Source organism: Vombatus ursinus, unplaced genomic scaffold (genome assembly GCF_900497805.2).
Source record: "Vombatus ursinus unplaced genomic scaffold, bare-nosed wombat genome assembly UNPS02014863.1, whole genome shotgun sequence".
Classification (NCBI taxonomy): Eukaryota; Metazoa; Chordata; class Mammalia; order Diprotodontia; family Vombatidae; genus Vombatus; species Vombatus ursinus.
This window is the reverse complement of record NW_020954641.1, coordinates 37,724,939-37,743,746: the sequence shown is the minus strand read 5'-3', so window position 1 is coordinate 37,743,746 and position 18,808 is coordinate 37,724,939. Positions and strand designations below refer to the sequence as shown.

Here is an 18,808-nt window from a genome sequence, read left to right as displayed (position 1 = left end):
ATTTAATCTTTTCCTATTATTTAATATTTTTTCTCAATTACATGTAAAATAATCTTTAACATTCATTTTTCTAAAATTTTGAGCTCCAAATCCTCTCACTCCCATTAAGAAGGTAAATAACTTGATAGAAGTTATATATATGTAGTCATGCAAAACATATTTCCATATTAGTTATGTCGTAAAAGAAGACAGAGATTAAAAAAAAACAGGAAAAATAAAGTAAAGAAAAAGTATGTTTTGATCTGCGTTCAGACTCTCTCAGTTCTTTCTCTGGAAATGGATAGCATTTTTCTTCACAAGTCCGTCCGAATGGTCTGGGATAATTGTTTTGCTGAGAATGGCTAAGCAATTCACAGTTGATTATCATACAATGTTGCTGTTACAGTATACAATGTTCTCCTGATTTCTTATAGCACAGTAGTATTCCATCACGATCATATACACCAGATTCTTTAATCATCCCCTAATTGGTAATTTCCAACTCTTTGCCACCATTAAAAGTGATGCTATAAATATTTTTGTACCTAAAAGTCCTTTTCCTCTTTTTATTCTCTCTTTGGGATACAGGCCCAGTAGCAGTATTACTGAATCAAAAGGTATACTTGGTTTTATAGCCTTTTGGGCATAGTTTGAAAATGTTCTACATAAAGTTTGAATCAGTATATATCCTCACCAACAATGTATATTAGTGTCTCAGTCTTCCCACATCCCCTCCAATATTTGTCATTTTCCTTTTCTGTCATCAATTTGATAGGTGTTGGATGGTAACTCTAAGTTGTTTTAATTTGCATTTCTTTAATCAATAGTGATTTTGGTCATTTTTTCATATGATTATGGATAGCTTTGATTATTTTGTCTGACAGCTGCCAGTTCTTATCTTTTGACCATTGATCAGTGGATGAATAGATCTTATTTTCATGAATTTTGACTCAGTTCTCTGTATATTTGAGAAATTAGGTCTTTATCAGAGAAACTTATTATAACATTTTTTCAGTTATGATTATTATGCATTTCACTCCATCCTCTTTCCTGCCATTTGTCCTATTCTCTCTCTCTCCTTTCACCCGGTCCACCCTCAAAAGTGTTTTGCTTCTGTCTTTTACATAGCCCAATCCATCCTCCCTTCTATCATCTGCTCCTCTATTCTTTATTAATTAATCAATTTACATTTAATTTTCAACATATATTTTTATAAGATTTAGAGTTACAAATTTTCTGCCTCTCTCCCCTCCCCATTGCTAAAGAGCCATGCAATCTGATATAGGCTGTACATGTACAATCATATTAAACATATTTCCACATTAGTCAGGTTGTGAAAGAAGAATCAGAATGAAAAGGAAAAACCATGAGAAACAAAAAAGAGCAATAGTATGCTTCCATCTGCATTCAGCCTCCATAGTTTTTTCTCTGGATGTAGATGGCATTTTTCATCATGAGTCTTTTGGAATTGTCTTGGATCATTTCATTGCAGAGAAGAGCTAAGTCTAACAAAATTGGTCATCACACAATGTTGCTATTACTGTGTATAATATTCTCCTGGTTCTGCTCACTTCACTCAGTATCAGTTCATGCACATCATACCAGGTTTTTCTGAAATCTGCCAGATCATAATTTTTTTATGAAACAATAGTATTCTCTTACATTCATATCATAACTTGTTCAGCTATTTCCCAATTGAAAGGTATCACCCCAATTTCCAATTCTTGGCCACCACAAAAAGAGCTGCTATGAATATTTTTGTACATGTGGATCCTTTTTCCTTTTTGATGATCTCTTTGGGATACAGACCTAGTACTGGTATTGATGAATCAAAAGATATGCACAGTTTTATAGCCATTTGGATGTAGTTCCAAATTGTTCTGCAGAATGGTTGGATTAGTTCACAACTACACCAACAATGCATTAGTGTTCCCATTTTCCTACATCTTCTCCAACATTTATCATTTTCCTATTTGTCCTATTAGTCAATCTGATAGGTGTGACATAGTACCTTAAAATTGTTTTAATTTGCATTTCTCTAATCAATAGTGATTTGGAGCATTTTTTTTCATATGACTATAGATAGCTTTGATTTCTTCATCTGAAAACTGCCTGTTCATATCCTTTGACCATTTATCAATTGGAGAATGACTTGTATTCTTAAAAATTTGACTCAGTTCTCCATATATTTTAGAAATGAGGTCTTTATCAGAGGCACTGGCTACAAAAATTGTTTCCCAGCTTTCTGCTTCTCTTCTAATCTTGGGTGCGTTGGCTTTATGCAAAAACTTTTTAATTTAATGTAATCAAAATTATCCATTTTGCATTTCATAATTTTCTCTATCTCTTGTTTGGTCATAAATTCTTCTGTTCTCCATAAATCTGACAGGTAAACTATTTCTTGCTCTCCTAATTTGTTCATGGTATCAACCTCTATGTCTAAATCATGTACCCATTTTGACCTTACCTTGATAGACAATATAAGGTGTTGGTCTATGCCTAGTTTCTGCCATGCTATTTTTCAGTTTTCCCAGCAGTATTTATCAAATAGTGAGCTCTTGTCCCAGGAGCTGGAGTCTTTGGGTTTCTCAAATAAGATAAGTTAGATTTCTATACCTAACTGATTATGTTATTCTCTCTTTGAACCAAATCTGATGAGAGTAAGGTTCAAACAATGTTCATCTCCCTCTGTTCTTTCCCTCTACTGTAATAGACTTTTGTACCTTTTTATGTGATATAATTTATACTTGTCTCCCTCCTCCTTTCCTCTTCTCTCAGGACAATTCCTTCTCACTACTTAATTAGATTTTTTTTTATCATCACATCAAAGTCAATTTATACCCATATCCTCTGTCTATGTATACCCTTTTTAAATGTCATGATAACATTACAGTTCTCAAGAGTTACAAGTGTCATCTTCCCTTTTAGAGATGTAAACAGTTTGCTCTGATTAATAATATGTTATTGTTATTTTTCTTTTCTGTTTACCTTTCTATGCCTCTCATGAGTCTTATACTTGAAGATCAAATTTTATGTTGAACTCTGGTCTTTTCATCAGGAAGGTTTGGAAGTCTCCTATTTCATTGAATGTCCATCTCATCCCCTGAAAAAATATGCTCAGTTTTGCTGGGTAGTTGGTCCTTGGTTGTAATTCAAGGTCCTCTGCTTTTTGTTCATAGTGTTTGCCTATTTCCTGACTTTGCCTTATAGAATATCATATTCCGTGCCCTAAGATCTTTTAATGTAGAAGCTGCAAGGCCCTGCATAATCCTGACTATGGTTCCATATTTAAATTGTTTCTTTCTGGCTACTTGCAGTATTTTCTCTTTGACCTGGTAATTTTGGAATTTGGCTACAATATTTCTTGGCATTTTCAATTTGGGATCTCTTTCAGGAGATCATTGGTGGATTCTTTCTATGGCTATTTTACCTTCTGGTTGTAGGACTTCATGGCAGTTTTCCTTGATGATTTCCTGACAGTTGCTGTCCAGGCTCTTTTTTTGCATCATGGTTTTCAAGTAAATCAATAATTTTTAAATTGGCTCTCCTGGATCTATTTTCCATGTCAATGGAAATTTTACCAATGAGGTATTTTATGTTTTCTCATATTTTTTCATTCTTTTGTTTCCATTTGACTGATTCTTGATCTCTCATAGAGTCATTAGCTTCAATTTGCCCAATTCTAATTTTTAACAAATTATTTTCTTCTTTTAGATTTTACACCTCCTTTTCCATTTGGCCAATTGTATTTTTTAGAGATTTGTTTTCTATTGTTAAATTTTGTCCTTCCTTTTTCAAGCTATTAACTCTCTTGCATACCTCTCATTTCTTCTACCTCTATTATTTGACTTTTAAAATCTTTCTTGGGCTCTTCCAAGAAGGCTTTTTGGGCTGGAGACCAGTCCATTTCCCCTTTGAGGTTTTGGGTGTGGGTATATTGACAATGTTGTCCTCTTCTGAATTTTTGCCTTGATCTTCCCTGTCCCCATAATAAGAATCTATGGTCATTGTCCATTTCTGCTTTTTGTTCATGGTGTTTGCCTATTTCCTGACTTAAAAAAAAAAAGTTGAGCTCTGCTGTTTGAGTGCAGGGGGCACTGACCAAAGCTTTTCGTGCTGGGATCCCCGGACCTGGTCACTTGATTTTTATGCTGGCAGTTGGAAGATACAGGGTTCTGGCAGCTTACCTGGTGCTGGGCTGGGGTCAGCAACACTGGAGCTATTGGGGTTGGGGGTGGAGAGTCTGGCCCCTGGGGGATGCCTGCTTAACCAGGCCTTGCACTCCTTTGTTTGGCTTTTGGAGGATGTCTGTCAGCCTTGAGTTTTGCCTCCTAGAGTTGTGCTTCCTGGAATTTTGCTGAGGTACTGGGATATTTGGCTGCTGGAGAATGCTGGCATACATGGTGGTTTTCTGAGCTGATGTCTACTGGGTCCCCTGCCTATAATGAAATGCTCAGGGGTCCTTGTATTGGTGCTTACCTGCTCCACTACACTGGAGCTCAGGATCTACCCCTGGTATGCTGAGTTGAGGCTTGCCACTGGTTTGCTAGGATGCCTTTCTTCCTGTACTGCTCCTCCACCCCAGAGCAAGAGGGGTTTTCCCATTAATCGCCCAAGCTTCCTGGGCTACCAGACAGCTGCATCCCATCTTCTGCTGGCTCAGTTGTTCCAGGGTTTTTCCTGGGTTGATATTTTCTGGGCTTCCAGAGGTCAATAAGGGAGGGTGAGAGCAACTTACTTCTTACTCCACCATCTTGACTCCCCAGAAATGGAAACCTGTTCATCATTTCTTATAGCACAATTGTGTTCCATCACAATAATAAACAATATATTGACTATTTTTTTCATGATTTTCTTACTTCATTCTCATTTCTCTTCTCAATTTTTCCTCTATCTCTCTTAATTGACTTTTAAAATCATTTTTAAATCAAATGTACTCTGTAGAAACTAACAGCAATATTGTAAGATGAATGACTTAGCTATCCTCAGCAATACAATGATCCAAGACAACTCTGAAGGATTTATGATGAAAAGTGCTGTCCGTTCTCCAAAAAAGAACTGGTGCTATCTGAATACAGATTGAAGCATACATTTTTTTTACTTTATTTTTCTTGCATTTTTTCAATGTTTTCTTTCACAACGTGACTATTATGAATATGTTTTGCATGACTCCACATGTATAACTTATGTTGAATTGCTTGCCTTCTTCATGAGGGGAGGTGTGGAGTAAGGAAGGGAGAGAATTTAGAACTCAAAATTTTAAAAATGAATGTTAAAATTTGTTTTTATATGTAACTGGGGGAAAATAAAATATCAAATAAACAGAAAAAATCATTTTTGAGCTTTTCCATTGCCTGAGACCAATTCATATTTTTCTTAGAGGCTTTGGATGTAGAAGTTTGACTTGTTGTCTTCTTCTGAGTGTGTGTTTGGTCTCCCTTGTCACCATAGAAATTTTCTATAAGCAGAATGTTTTTCTCTTACTTGATCATTTTTCCAAACAATTTCTTGAATTTTAGCTTTATGGTAAAATGGAACTCTGCTTCTCAGGTGGAGGTAGCTCTTTCCTAAGTTTCAGGAAGCTGTTTTCACAGCTGGTTCCTGGGGTCTGTAGGCTTTCATTTCTTGCAAGGTGTGTGACTTAAGGGAAGGTGCATTTACTACTCTCTTGGCCTGTCCTCTGTTCTGTGAGTGAGTGAGCACAAGCACTCTTTTCTGCCCTGGAACTGTGACCAGGGTTCCTGTTCCACTGAGGCTGCAAGCTCTGTTATGTTAGTATTCCTAACACTTTGGACTGCCACCCAAGACAGCAACCTGGATCCAAGTATGGGCAAAGCAATAGAGTTCTGCTCTTGGTGCCAGCAAAGGGACCCCTTAACCTCTTTCTGACCAGTTGTCCAACCCCCTTACTGTGAGTGGGCTGAGAGCTCCAGAAGTAACCACTGCCACTCCTGATTCAGTAGCTCCCAATGCCTGATTCTGGTTTTCTGGGTCCCAGACTGTGTTGGCGCAGCCTGCACTAGACTGTGCTCCACTATCACTCCAGTGTTACAGACCTTTTGTTGTTGTTGTTGTTGTTGACTATCTAAGTTGTGTTGGGCTGCAAAATTGTTTCTTTGCTTCCTTTTCTGGGTTCTGCCACTCTGGAATTTGTTTTTGGGTATTATTAAAGTTATTTGGATGGGAATTTGGGACAGTTCAGAAAAGTCCCTGATTTTCTCCACCTCTTCCCTTGGCCCCTCTATTTATACCTTCTTCATCATTTCCTTAAATCTAGAAATCAACAAAACAACAGACATGACCTGATTTGTAGTATTTTACAATTTCAAAGTGTAAATGCTCAAACTGAAAATTTCATAATCATCTCTGGAAAGCCAGGAGAATCTGACTCTAGCACACCCTCGTATTGAAACCCAAGAATCAACTCCATTCCTACCCATACCATTAGCAAATCCTTTCTGACACATTTCCTCTGTTATTCCATACAACCTTTATGCAGAGCTTTATCCAAGAAGGGATATTTACTGACATTTCCCATCCCCGATCTTTCTTCTACCTTCTTTCAAGAAAGGATCAATGACTGAGCACATAATAAAAAGAAGGATGGGGAGAGGGAGAAAAGAAAGTCCTTGGGATTATTAGCTTCTCATGTAAGAAACAAGACACTATCTATGCAATCAAAGCTCCCCTTCCTTTCACACTCCTGTTGATTATTTACTTTAATAGTACATGGACTGTTTGTGGGTGAGGTACTACCTTTCCCTTATTTTCTTTATTATGTTTGAGCTGGGAAGGAACTTATGGGTCACCTAGTTCAACCTTTTTGTATGACAAAAGGTCAGAGACTGCACAGCTCAGCTCTCTTTCTACTTACCTGAATCTCTGAGTCATGGGACAAATTTCAGACTGGTAAAAGCTGGCAGAGATCAATCAGCAGGATTAAAGCAAATCAGGCAGAAACTCTAGTGTATCTCCTCATCTTAGACTTTTCTTTTTTATTTCCTTTACACTATATTTATATTATCATAGTTTTCAGAAATCATACATCTCCATTCTTCTCTTGTTATCCTAACTGGGCATAAAAATGTGTTCTATTTAACCCTATAAGGGAGAAAATTCTCCTTCAATTGCTCCTGCTAACAGCTCGAGTTGGGATGTAGGCAAAAGAATTAATTTTTCCCCAGGTAAATTCCCAAGGGTACTATCTCTCTTTAGTTATGGTCTATGAGACCTATCTAAGAATCAGACAACTAAGCTCATATTTCTGACCTGCCTCCAGTGCTTCTTATTACATACTCTAAGATATCTCATTGCACTTTGTTTACAGGTTCTCATGAGTAGATCCACAGACACTTTGAGTATCTTAGTTCTCCTATGCCACATTCAAGCCTCTAAACCATTTGAGTACCACCTCCTCCTTATCTTTGTTCTCAGTCTCATAGATCTGGGATCAGGTAAGTCTGCCCTTGTTTGTGCTACTCTCAGTCTCCTCTTTACCTCCATGTCTATTCTACTCAATTCAACTCAGCAAACATTGGGCCTTTATTAAGTAAAAGATAAAATAACTCAACTGGTGAGAAGCCACCCTTGTTGGTTGGAGTCCACCAGAAGTCAAATAGGCTCTATAGATTTCACCTCCTAATCCTGGCCAGTTACCTTTCTGTGCGCTTTTGATGTATAGCTTATTAGTTCCTATTCTCACTCTTGGAGAAACAAAGCAAAGTAAACAGCCTTGTTTCTCTTTTATTTGAGAGGCACTAATAGGTACCTTCCTCACCAAACATATCTCCCAAACCAGCCTTGTGTAGTATCTGCTCATTTTACTCATTTTTTTAACTGAAGGTAGTGAAAACCTCCATATATGTTCCCTCCTTCCTTTCTCCCTTCACTCTTTCCTTCCTACTTTTCCTACTTATCTCTCCTTCCTCCCATCCCTTCCCTTAATTCCTCTTTACCTCCCTTCCTTACCTCTCCACTCTCCATTTATCCTTCTCTTCTTTCTTTTTCTCTTCTTTTTACCACCTCCTTACTTATCTTAATTTTCAACTCCCTATTAATAAATTTTATTCCATTCTTCCTGGTCCAAAATCTATCAGGAAAAAAGAAAAATTGTGTGACTAGTTCTTCCTTCTCTTCATCATCTCCATCAGCTACATGACCATCTTTTTATTAATAATCTTCTAGCCTTATTAATAAAGTGATTAAATTGCACAGAAACAATGTCTCTTGAAACCGTTTTGATGTCACAGCTCTGTACAATGTTCTGGTTCTACCTATTTCAGTTCACCTCAGTACATATAAGTTTTCCCAGGTTTTTCTGAAACCAGCTCTATCATTTCTTACACCACAGTATTCCACCAATAGTATTACATCACATTCATATGCAATAATGAGTCTAGTCATTCCCCTAATGCTAGGCAACCCCTAAGTTTTCAGTTCTTTGCCACCACAAAAAGAGCTGCTACAAATGTTTGTTGATATGAGTTGTTTTCCTTTTTCTTTGCTCTCTTTAAGATACAGATCTGGTATTGCTATTGTAGATCATGCACATTTTATAGCCCTTTGGGCATACTTCCAAATTTTTCTCTAGAATGGTTGAACCAGTTCAGAGCCCCAAAAGTAGTGCTTTATTGTGCCTATTTACCTACATCCCTCTCAAATTTTGTCATTTTCCTTTTATCATATTAGCTGGTCTCATAGGTGTGAGGTGGCATCTCAGAGCTGTTTTAATTTATATTTCTCTAATTATTAGTGATCTAGAGCATTTTTTCATATGACTATTGAGAGCCTTGATTTCGTCCTCTGAAAACTGTCTGTTCATATCTTTTGACAATTTATCCACTGGGGAATGCTTTTTAAAAAAATGACTCAGTACTCTATGTTTTTGAGAAATCAGACATTTTCAGAGAAACTTGCTACTAATTTTCTTCCCAATTTCCTCTTTTTCTTCTAACTTTGACTGCATTGATTTTGTTTTTGCAAAACCTTTTAAAATATTAAAATATTTTATTTTTATTTATATATAGAAACAATTTTTAACATTCTTTTTTAAATTTTGAGTTCAAATTTCTTTTCCTCTCTTTCCCCTGCCCATTCATTGAGAAGGCAAGAAATTGTATATAACTTATACATGTGCAGTCATGAAAAATATATTTCCATATTAGCCATGTTGTAAAAAGAAAACATAGACAAAAAAAATGTTTAAAAAAAGTATTCTTTGATCAGAATTCAGACTCCATCAGTCATTTCCCTAGAGGTGAATAGCATTTTTCATCATTAGTCCTTTGGGATGTTTTTGGATCATTGTGTTGCTGAAAATATCAGTCATTCATGGTTGATCATTATACAGTATTGTTATTATTGTGTATACTCTTCTCTTAGTTCTGCTCACTTCACTTTGCATTAGTTCATGTAAGTTTTTCTATTTTTTTCTGAAACCATCCTGCTCATCATTTCTTATAGCACAGTAGTATTCCATCACAATAATATACCACAACTTGTACAAATATTCTCTAATTGATGGGCATCCCCTCAATTTCCAATTCTTCATTGCTACAAAAAGAGCTACTATAAATATTTTGCACATATAGGCCCTTTCCTTTTTGTTTTAATCTTTTTTGGGATACAGATCTAGTAGTGGAGTTGCCGGGTCAAAGTATACACACAGTTTTATGACCCTTTGGACATAGCTCCAAATTGTTCTCCAGAATCATTGGAACAATTCATAACTCCACCAACTATACATTATGTTCCCGATTTCCTCACGTCCTCTCCAATATTTGTTATTTTCTTTTCCTGTCATATTAGTTAATCTGATAGATATGAGGTGGTGTGTCAGATTTGCTTTAATGTGCATTTCTCTAATCATTAGTGATTTAGAATATTTTTTGTAAGACAATAGATAGCTTTGATTTCTTCATCTGAAAAGTACCTGTTCATATCCTTTGATTTATCAATTGGGGAATAACATATTATGATTTTTTTCTAGCTCTCTAAAATATTTTTGGTAGTTAAATGGTATGGCACTGAATAAGTAAATTAAGTTAGGTAGAATTTTAATTTTATTAAATTGGCTTGCTCTACCCATGAGCAATTAATGTTTTTCTGGTTGTTTAGCTCTGACTTTATTTGTGTGAAGTATTTTGTAATTATATTCATATAGTTCCTGGGCCTCTCTTGGTAGGTAGACTACCAAAACTGCTTTAATGTAATATAAACAGAAATAAAAGTGTCCATTTTAACATCCCAGGAATCTCTCTCCCTCTTGTTTGATCATGAATTTTTCCCCTATCCATAGATATGACAGGTAATTTCTTCCTTGAATTTGCTCATGATATCAACCTTGTTGTCTAAATCATATTCCCCTTTTGACGTTATCTTGTTATGTGTTGTGAAATATTGGTCTATGCCCAGTATATGACAGATTACATTATAGTTTTCTCAGTAATTTCTGTTAAAGTGTGAGTTCCTGCCCCAATAACTGAGATTTTTTTCATTTATCAAATACTAGTTTATTGTCCTCATTGACTTGTGTACATTACGTATCTAATCTTTTCCACTGATCAACCACTTTCTTTCTTATCCAGTACCAATTATTTTGCTGATTATACTTTGTGGTACAATTTGAGATCTAGTATTACTAGGCTCTCTTTCTTTGTATTTTCCCCCACCAATAACCTTGATATTCTTGACTTTTTGTTCCTTTAGATGAATTGTGTTATTATTTTTGTCTAGCTCTGTAAGTAATTCTTTGGTAATGTGATTGATATGACATGAAATTAGTAAATTAATTTAGACGGTATTATAAATTTTATTATATTGGCTTGGCCTATGAATGAGCAGAATTTTTTTCTTCAGTTATTTAGACCTGTCTTTATTTGTGTGATGTTTTGTAATTGTATTCATATAGCTCTTGTGCATGTCTTGGCAGTAGGCTCCCAAGGATTTTTAATTGATATTTTATTTTAATTAATTCTTTCCCACTACTCAGAGTAGTGGAATCCTGCACCAAAGTTTCTAATCATTATCATGACCTCTTGTGTATTGCCATGTTGATCTCCAAAGAGACTACATAAATCTACAGTTTTGCCAACATTTTACATCCAGACTTAAATTTGTAATTTAAATGATTATTTTTGTCAATATTGTGGATGTAAAGTTGCAATAAGCACAATTTAAAAGAGAAACCACCATGAAGTAATATATTAAAACATGAATAAGATAGCAAAATAACTTGTGTTGGGGAATTCTCTTGTCTCCTTGATAGAGGCACCTATGAGGTCCAATGTCTATGTATAATAAAAGGAGGCCAAACTGAAAGTAAAGGGATTTATTAGCATAGTAAGGAATGCTTCTCAAGCTGATACCAAATTCAGATTTCTAGAGAATAGATTTAGTTTTTATAACCTTTTAAGCTCAGAGAACATAGCTAAAGAGCTACATTCTGTAGAAGCTTAGGATAGAAAACTAAAACATTTCTCAGAAGAGGAGCAGTAAAAGAGGGGGATCAGTAAATAGAGAAAAAAGAGTATTTGGAATAAAAGTGACAGGATTTGTCATCAGCATAAGAGATCATTCTCTTTTCAGTGGCAAGAGATAAGAGCAAGAGATGGAATACTTTCACAATTATGGAAACAGTCATTTTAAGGAAAAAAAAATAACACCACCAACAACAACTTCAAGGTCTCTTGTCCAAAGAAAGCAATTATTAGCTACAACAATGGGTGAGATTATACCTCTTTTATGTTTACTGGCAGAGAGGTCGAAGACTATCTAATAATAAGCCATCAAATGGTTGGGTGATTTCTACATTTTTAGTCTACTATGATGGCATGAAATGATTATGGTTCTTATTTTTCCCCTATACTAGAAATTACATTTTATAAAGAGCAATAGAAAGATAAGGTATTAAAGAGAAGCTTTTAGGGCATATGATGCTTCCATATTTTGGTAGACTTGGTAGATCTATGATTTCATCAACATGGATATGTTCCTGTTCTACTGGTCCAGATTGCAACCCATTTATAATTTCTTACCTGTAATGAGTTTTCAAATATTTGAAGTATGTGAAAGAAGAATTTCACTAAATCTCAATAGCCCTAGTAAGAAAACTAAAACAATGGAGAGAAGCTGCAGGAAATCTGATTTTAGTTCACTATAAGTAATGTTTTTAGTTAGAGTTGTCCCAGAATGGAATGGGCTACCTTATTAGGTAGTGCGGTCCCCAATCACTGGTAATGAGTAAGCAGGATCTGAATGATCATCTCTAAGGAATGTTGTGTAGGGTATTCTGGCATTCAATGGATGGTTGTACTAGATGACATCTAAAGCCCCTTCTGACATTAATATTTTGTTATTTTATGTGTAGATTATTCATTCATATGTTCTGACCTCATGACTGTTGTCTTGTGTTAATTTAAAAGGGAGAGGATTATGTACTGGGTGAAATAGTTAAAGACTGAGAAGAGGTAATATGAAGTCTTCCTTTCTGTACCTAATTCAAACCCTCTGCATTATATAGACAAATGTCCATGGTTAAAAAACCTTTTCTGGTTATCCCTACAGGTCAATTTCAGGTGATTGGTCCAGATGAGCCTATTCAGGCACTGGTGGGAGAAGATGTTATTTTCTCCTGTCATGTCTTACCCAAGAAGAGTTTGGAAGACATGGAGGTGAGGTTCTTCAGGGACAAATTATCTTCTGTGCTGTCTCTAATCAAGGATGGGAAAGAAGAAAATGAGAGGCAAATGCAGGAGTATCAAGGGAGAACCCAGTTTGTTCAAGATGCCATCACTGAAGGGAGAGTCTCCTTAAAACTGAAGAAAATAACCTTCTCAGATTCAGGGATATATGGATGCTGGTTCAGCTCCCAAACTTTCTACCAGGAGCACACTTGGGAGCTACATGTAGCAGGTTAGTTGCTCATTTACAATGAAACAATTTCTTCAAGTTTAGTTAACTAGAACACTCTACTGAAAGAGTGGGATTATCAGATTGTCCCTGTTCTTTGATCAGTAGACTGAAAAAAAGTAAGCAAACAAGCAAGCTGTCCTTCCAATATCCTTTCAAAACAAAAACAAAACAAGAACTAATTAAGAATAGAATAAATTATGCTCCTAAATATTCTTGAAATATAATCTTTGTTTTCTTCTCATTCCTCATTTTCTGCAGCTCTTGGGTCATCCCCTCTCATCTCTCTTGAGAGATATGGAGATAGAGAAGTATTGCTAATATGTCAATCATCTGGCTGGTTCCCCAGGCCTGAGATACAGTGTAAAAATCATCAAGGACAGTCTTTGTCTTCAGACTTCAAGGTGAACACAGGGAATAATGGCCTATTTGACATACAAACCTCTTTCATTATACAAGAACCTCCAATTGGGGATATCCTATGTTCCATCCACATCAGGGACCTCAGACAGGAGTCCAGAGTGAGAGTAGCTGGTAAGTATTGAATGGAGTGTAAGGAAATGGAAGAGAAGCTTCTTTGGCTTGCTCATTTGATAAAACTTGATATTCTTCATCTTAGATTTGTAAATTTTGGTCTCATATTTAGTGCTTCACTTTGGAAAGATACCATACAAGGGGGAATATGCTCAAACTGTGTATGTTCATGAACAGTTTGGATAGGGCAAGGCCTACTTTTTCAACAAATGCAAGCATTCTCACACCAGCAAGTTATATCAATTGATTTTATGACCAATGAAACATATCATTAGTTTACAAAGAGAAAATAAATATAGATAAGTTTGTATTGGTAAAAATGAAGAGGACCTTAGAAGGAAGTGACTTTTCCACTTCAGAGTTTATAATAAGGAAAGTGAAAGTAGGTGTCTCTAGTTTGTTTTGATATGTTCAATCTATTTACCCCAGAAGAACTCTGTCCTAGGGCATGGATGAACCTGAAAAACGTGATTGCTGAGCAGTGAGCTTTGAGAGATGGTAGCAAACTGGTAAGATACTTTAAGACTAGAGAAGGACAAATTTTGTTCTCAGTTTCAAAAAAGGGGGAAAAAATCTATAGGTCAGTGAACTTGACTGTCAAATTCCAGATAAAATTTGGGATATATTTTTAAAGGAATGACTAGTGAACATCTAGAAAACGCAGCAGGATTACAAAGACCTGGTATGGCCTCATCAAAAAAATGTCAAGCCAGACTATCCTCATTTACTTTTTTGATAGGGTTAATAGGTTGAGTAGTAGTTAGTAGATAAAGTGCTGGGCCTAGAGTCAGGAAGACCTGAGTTCAAATCCAGCCTCAGACATTTACTAGCCATGTGACCTTGGGTAGTCACTTAACTCTGTTTGCTTCAGTACCTTCATGTAAAATGGCAAGAAGGAAATAGCAAACTACTCCAGTATCTTTGCCAAGAAAACCCTAAATAAGGTCACAAAGAGTCAGACATGACCAAAGTGACTGAATAACAGCAATAAAAATTGGATTGGTAGATCTGGTGAATCCTGTTATTGTAGGTGTTCTTAATCTGGGATCCAGTAGGCTGTGTTTTTAAAAAACATATATTGATAACTATATTTTTAAATAATTGGTTTCTTTATAATTGTATACATTTTATTTTATGCATTTAGGAAAAAGGGTCTACAAAGGAAAAAAAAAGGTTGAAAACCCCTGCTGTTTATATGTTACCTAAAATTTAACCACACAGAATCCATATAATTTCACATGCTATTGTTATGGAAAAAAATGGAGAGATATGTGTCACACAGTAAAATTTGGTGAACTTGGAACTCAAAACAACTGCCTCTGTTTCCTTCTTATAAAATGGGCATAGAGGATTATAAGATGTATTTTATTGGGTAGTAGTGAGAAAAGTGCTTTGTAAACCTTCATTGATCATAAATTTAGACCTGGAAGAGACCTTAGAAATTCAGTAATCTCATTTTACAGGTAAGGAAACTGAGGTTCAAGAAAATACAAATCAATTGTTAGCAGCAGAGCTGAGATTTGAATACAAATCCTCTCATTCTATATTCAAGGCTCTTTTCATGACATTATACTGCCTTTCAATGCTTTAACAATAACTCATGTTCATATTGGGATTTACATTATTACTATCAGAATCATTTTTATTATTTTTTATAATGAATTACTGAAGTTGTCTAAATTGGATCTAAGTTGTCCTGTGGTTCTATGGGGTTGTCTTACAGATCAATTTTTCCAGCGTTCTCCTTGGAACTATGCTCTCTTTATTATGATGGCTATCTTTGTGATTCTTGTTGCTTCTGGAATTTTGCTTCATAGATATCAAGGTAATGGGAATGGAGAGGGGAGAGCACTGGATTACTCTCTATGACTTTTCCCTATTGACCTTTTCTTCTGTCATTTCCTCTTCCAAACTTCTCTTCCCTGTTACCTCTCAACTGCTTGAAAAATTCTGTTCATCCATTTTCAACATTTGTTAAATATCTTCCATATTTAGAGAGTGGTGAAGAAACTTTTACTTTGTTCTCATTATTTCCCCTGCTGTACCCCATTGAGGGACCTCAACAAAAACTCCATCCCACCCACTGAGATGCTATGTTCTGTCACATGGCACCTGACTACATACAGAGAATAGCTTCTGGGATATGCCCTGGACCTAAAATTGTCTGACTTTATCTCTTGTCAATTTGATTTCCTTTGAACCTTTCTCTCTGCTTTAAATTTTCATCTTTTCTTAGTGCTTTCTGACATATTTCTGCATTTCTTTTTATTCTTAGGAAAACTTATGAAAGATCTGGGTGAGTTTTGTTCATTTGTTTGTTCTGATTATTGTATATCAAGTACTCTTTCTGGGATGCTGTTTTTCCTCAATGTCACCACATCTCTTATTTGTTGATTTCAGACTGGAGGATAAAAATGGGGGAGAAAGGTAAGAGAAGTTTCTTTTCATGTTATATTCTCCATTCCCTTTTCTAGCTACTCATCATGTATTCTTCTTTAATTTTGTTTTCATCTCCCATCTTTCTATTTCAGTCTTGTACTTTTCTTGTTCCCAACCCAAACGATAACTCAGATCTGTTTATATCTTTTCAGGATGGGAAAATGCCACTAGGCATGCAGGTAACTAGAACTGAAGATCTCTTCTTTGTCCAGGTTTCTTCACTCCCTCTGCTCCTTCATTTCTCCTAATCATTGATTCATAGCAAACTGATCAAGTTGGCAATCAGGGAATGAGTCACTGTCTTCATGACCCTTGAATTGATTCCTCCATCTTGGGCACAAATATTGAGGAAGGGCCAGGTGTCTAACTGTACACAAAGTGGTGTCACTTTGTTAGTCAAATCAAAGGTCTGTGATGTCTTCAAAGGGGACAAGAAAAGAAAACTGGGCTAAGTAGAGGGGAATAATTGGAATTAGGATTAACATCATTTAGTTGACATGGTTTATTGTTGGAGGCATGTCTCATTTCATTACTTCATTCTAGATTTCCCTTTTCCCTCTCTTCTTCTAGTGAAGATCACTCCAGATATTTTCATAAGTGTTTTGTCTTATGCCTCTATCCCCAGGCCCATTTTAGTGAAGGTAAAATAGTCCCATAATGTCCATGGAGAATAGTGAGAGATCAGATTTTCCTAACATTCAATTATGACAAGAAAAACAAAGCAAAATGAAGGGAATGTTTATTAGAATCCATATTGACCCAGTATATCTTATTCTATGATTTGGACATTTCCCCCCACCCCCTCCTTCTTCTTCCATTTATCCCTCTTCCTCATTGTCTCTCTTCATTATCTTTCATCCCCAATGCCCCCTTCCCACACACCCTCCACATCATTCTTTTTCTCTTCCCAGTGGAGGTGACTCTGGATCCAGAAACTGCTCACCACATACTCCATGTATCAGAAGACTGTAAAAAAGTGACCTATGGAGACACTGAGGTTCTTGATATACCTGAAACTGAGAAGAGATTTCAGTCTCGAAGTGTAGTGGCTTCACAAGGTTTCTCCTTGGAGGAATTTTATTGGGAAGTAGAGGTTGGAGAGAAAAATCGATGGTACCTGGGGGTGTGTTGGGATAAAGTGGACAGGAAAAACAAAGATCCAGAACTCTCTCCTGCCAATGGCTACTGGGTGTTGGGGCGATGGAACCAAACAGAGCATTTTACATTTGCCCCTAGTCGACAGGCCCTAACTCTTCAGGTGCAGCCAAAACAGGTGGGGATTTTCCTGAGCTGTAAGTATGAGCAAGTTTCCTTCTACAATGTGACTGACAAATCACACATCTATACATTCACTGGCTGTGATTTCAATGGGAAAATCATCCGCCCATATTTCAGACCTCGTTCTAATGAAATTAATGAACATTCACCTCCCTTGATTATCTGTACCAAAGTATCTGAACTGTAGGAAATAATGTATTTCCCTCTAAAAGTGATGATAGAAGCAAAACTACAATGGAAGAATAGTAGGAAGAAATACAGTAAACTGCACCCACCCCAAAAAAAAACAAAAACAAAAACAAAAACTTTTAACACAACTAGAAAATGCGCCAGATTGAATTCTGAGGGAAAATTGAAGAAATAGTAAGAGTGAGTCATTTTATCAGCCCATGTCAGCATAAGGAGCAAAACAGAGAGATCTTCAGATAATGAGGACATGGTTTGGCCAGGAGCAACCCACAGAAACAATCTAGCACCCAGCAAGAGGCTATGCATAAAGGCAAAAAAAGATCCCAGTCTCATACTGGGATATCCCCAGACCCATACTGGTACATTGCAATGAGAAGTATGGAAACTTTACTGTCTGCTACTCAGTTCTGAATCACAGATGCAGGGTGGACTGAAAAAGGAACCTGCAGGATGCAGGACTTCCTAGGTAGGGAGCAGAGGCAGGCCTGAGGTGGTGAGAAGTAAGTAGAAGCTGTATGGCTTAAATTTGAGGGAGCAGACCAGGTTCTCAGTTCCATCTTCTAGCCCAGTTTGAAACCTATAGAGCATGACCAAAGAATTTTTGACCAAAGGGAAGCTTGCAGTTATCACTCTAAACCAGCAGAGATTGCCAGCTGCTGATATTGGCTGAGTCAGACCCAAACCTAAGTCAGGAACTTGGAGAACTCATGCAAAGTGAAGAACAGTCAGACATTGTCCTGGATCAGAACCCTTTGGTGTCGCTAAGAACTTGCAGCTCCCCAGCCTGAATTCTCCTTGAAATCATGAACAACGCAATACTAAAACCCCAAGAAAGCATCAATAAGGCCAAATCAGACCTTCCCTCCAGAAATGTGCAGAGCCTAGTCCTAATATCAAGTCCAAAATCAGGAAGTAGAACAGAATAATGTCCAGACCAAAAAAAATTCTCCTAAAAAGCTACTATAGTGATAGGGATGCTCAAGACACAAACTCAGAAGAGGAGAATTACTTCAAAACATCTACAAGAAAAGCCTCAAAGAAAAACATGTCTTGGCCACAAATTCAACTAGAATTCCTGGAAGAGATGAAGCAAGTGTTCCTAAAAGAGAATATTTTTTTTCCCAGTATAATGTAAACTTAAGAATAGGGGTTGGCAAACTATGGTTGAGGGTAAAATCTGACCTGCCATCTGTTTTTTTTTTCTTTAATACTCAATGAGCTAAGAATTGTTTATACAGTTTTAAATATGATAGATATATATACACACAAAATTTCATACAGTTTTAAATATGACATATATATGACATATTTATATTTAACATAAAACCATTTTTAGCTCACGGGCCATAAATAAACAGTGAGCCCAGGGGCAATAGTTTACTAATATCTGCACTAGAGAGAATAAATAATGGAAAACAAATGAGAACTATGGAAGAAAGAATTGGAAAGGGAATTAATAGCTTGATATAAGAGGTAAAAA

At 36.3% G+C, this 18,808-nt stretch overlaps 1 protein-coding gene across 1 annotated transcript; it reads left to right on the top strand.

Moving 5' to 3' along the window:
• Nucleotides 1-4,398: 4,398 nt before the first annotated feature.
• LOC114027692 (butyrophilin-like protein 3) lies at nt 4,399-17,326 on the top strand. The gene is made up of 9 exons (XM_027841769.1): nt 4,399-4,494; nt 7,307-7,433; nt 12,544-12,891; nt 13,150-13,422; nt 15,146-15,247; nt 15,698-15,718; nt 15,823-15,849; nt 16,014-16,040; nt 16,773-17,326. The coding sequence occupies exons 1-9, from the start codon at nt 4,399-4,401 to the stop codon at nt 17,324-17,326; spliced, it is 1,575 nt and encodes a 524-aa protein (XP_027697570.1).
• Nucleotides 17,327-18,808: the final 1,482 nt, after the last annotated feature.

What these genes read in the sequence shown, in the direction of transcription:
- LOC114027692 (XM_027841769.1), top strand. Translation starts at nt 4,399, where the DNA reads ATGTCTACTGGGTCCCCTGCCTATAATGAAATGCTCAGGGGTCCTTGT. An exon ending in GTCCAGAGTGAGAGTAGCTG is followed by an intron (nt 13,423 to 15,145) that starts GTAAGTATTGAA and finishes GTTGTCTTACAG; the next exon opens with ATCAATTTTTCCAGCGTTCT. An exon ending in AAAACTTATGAAAGATCTGG is followed by an intron (nt 15,719 to 15,822) that starts GTGAGTTTTGTT and finishes TGTTGATTTCAG; the next exon opens with ACTGGAGGATAAAAATGGGG.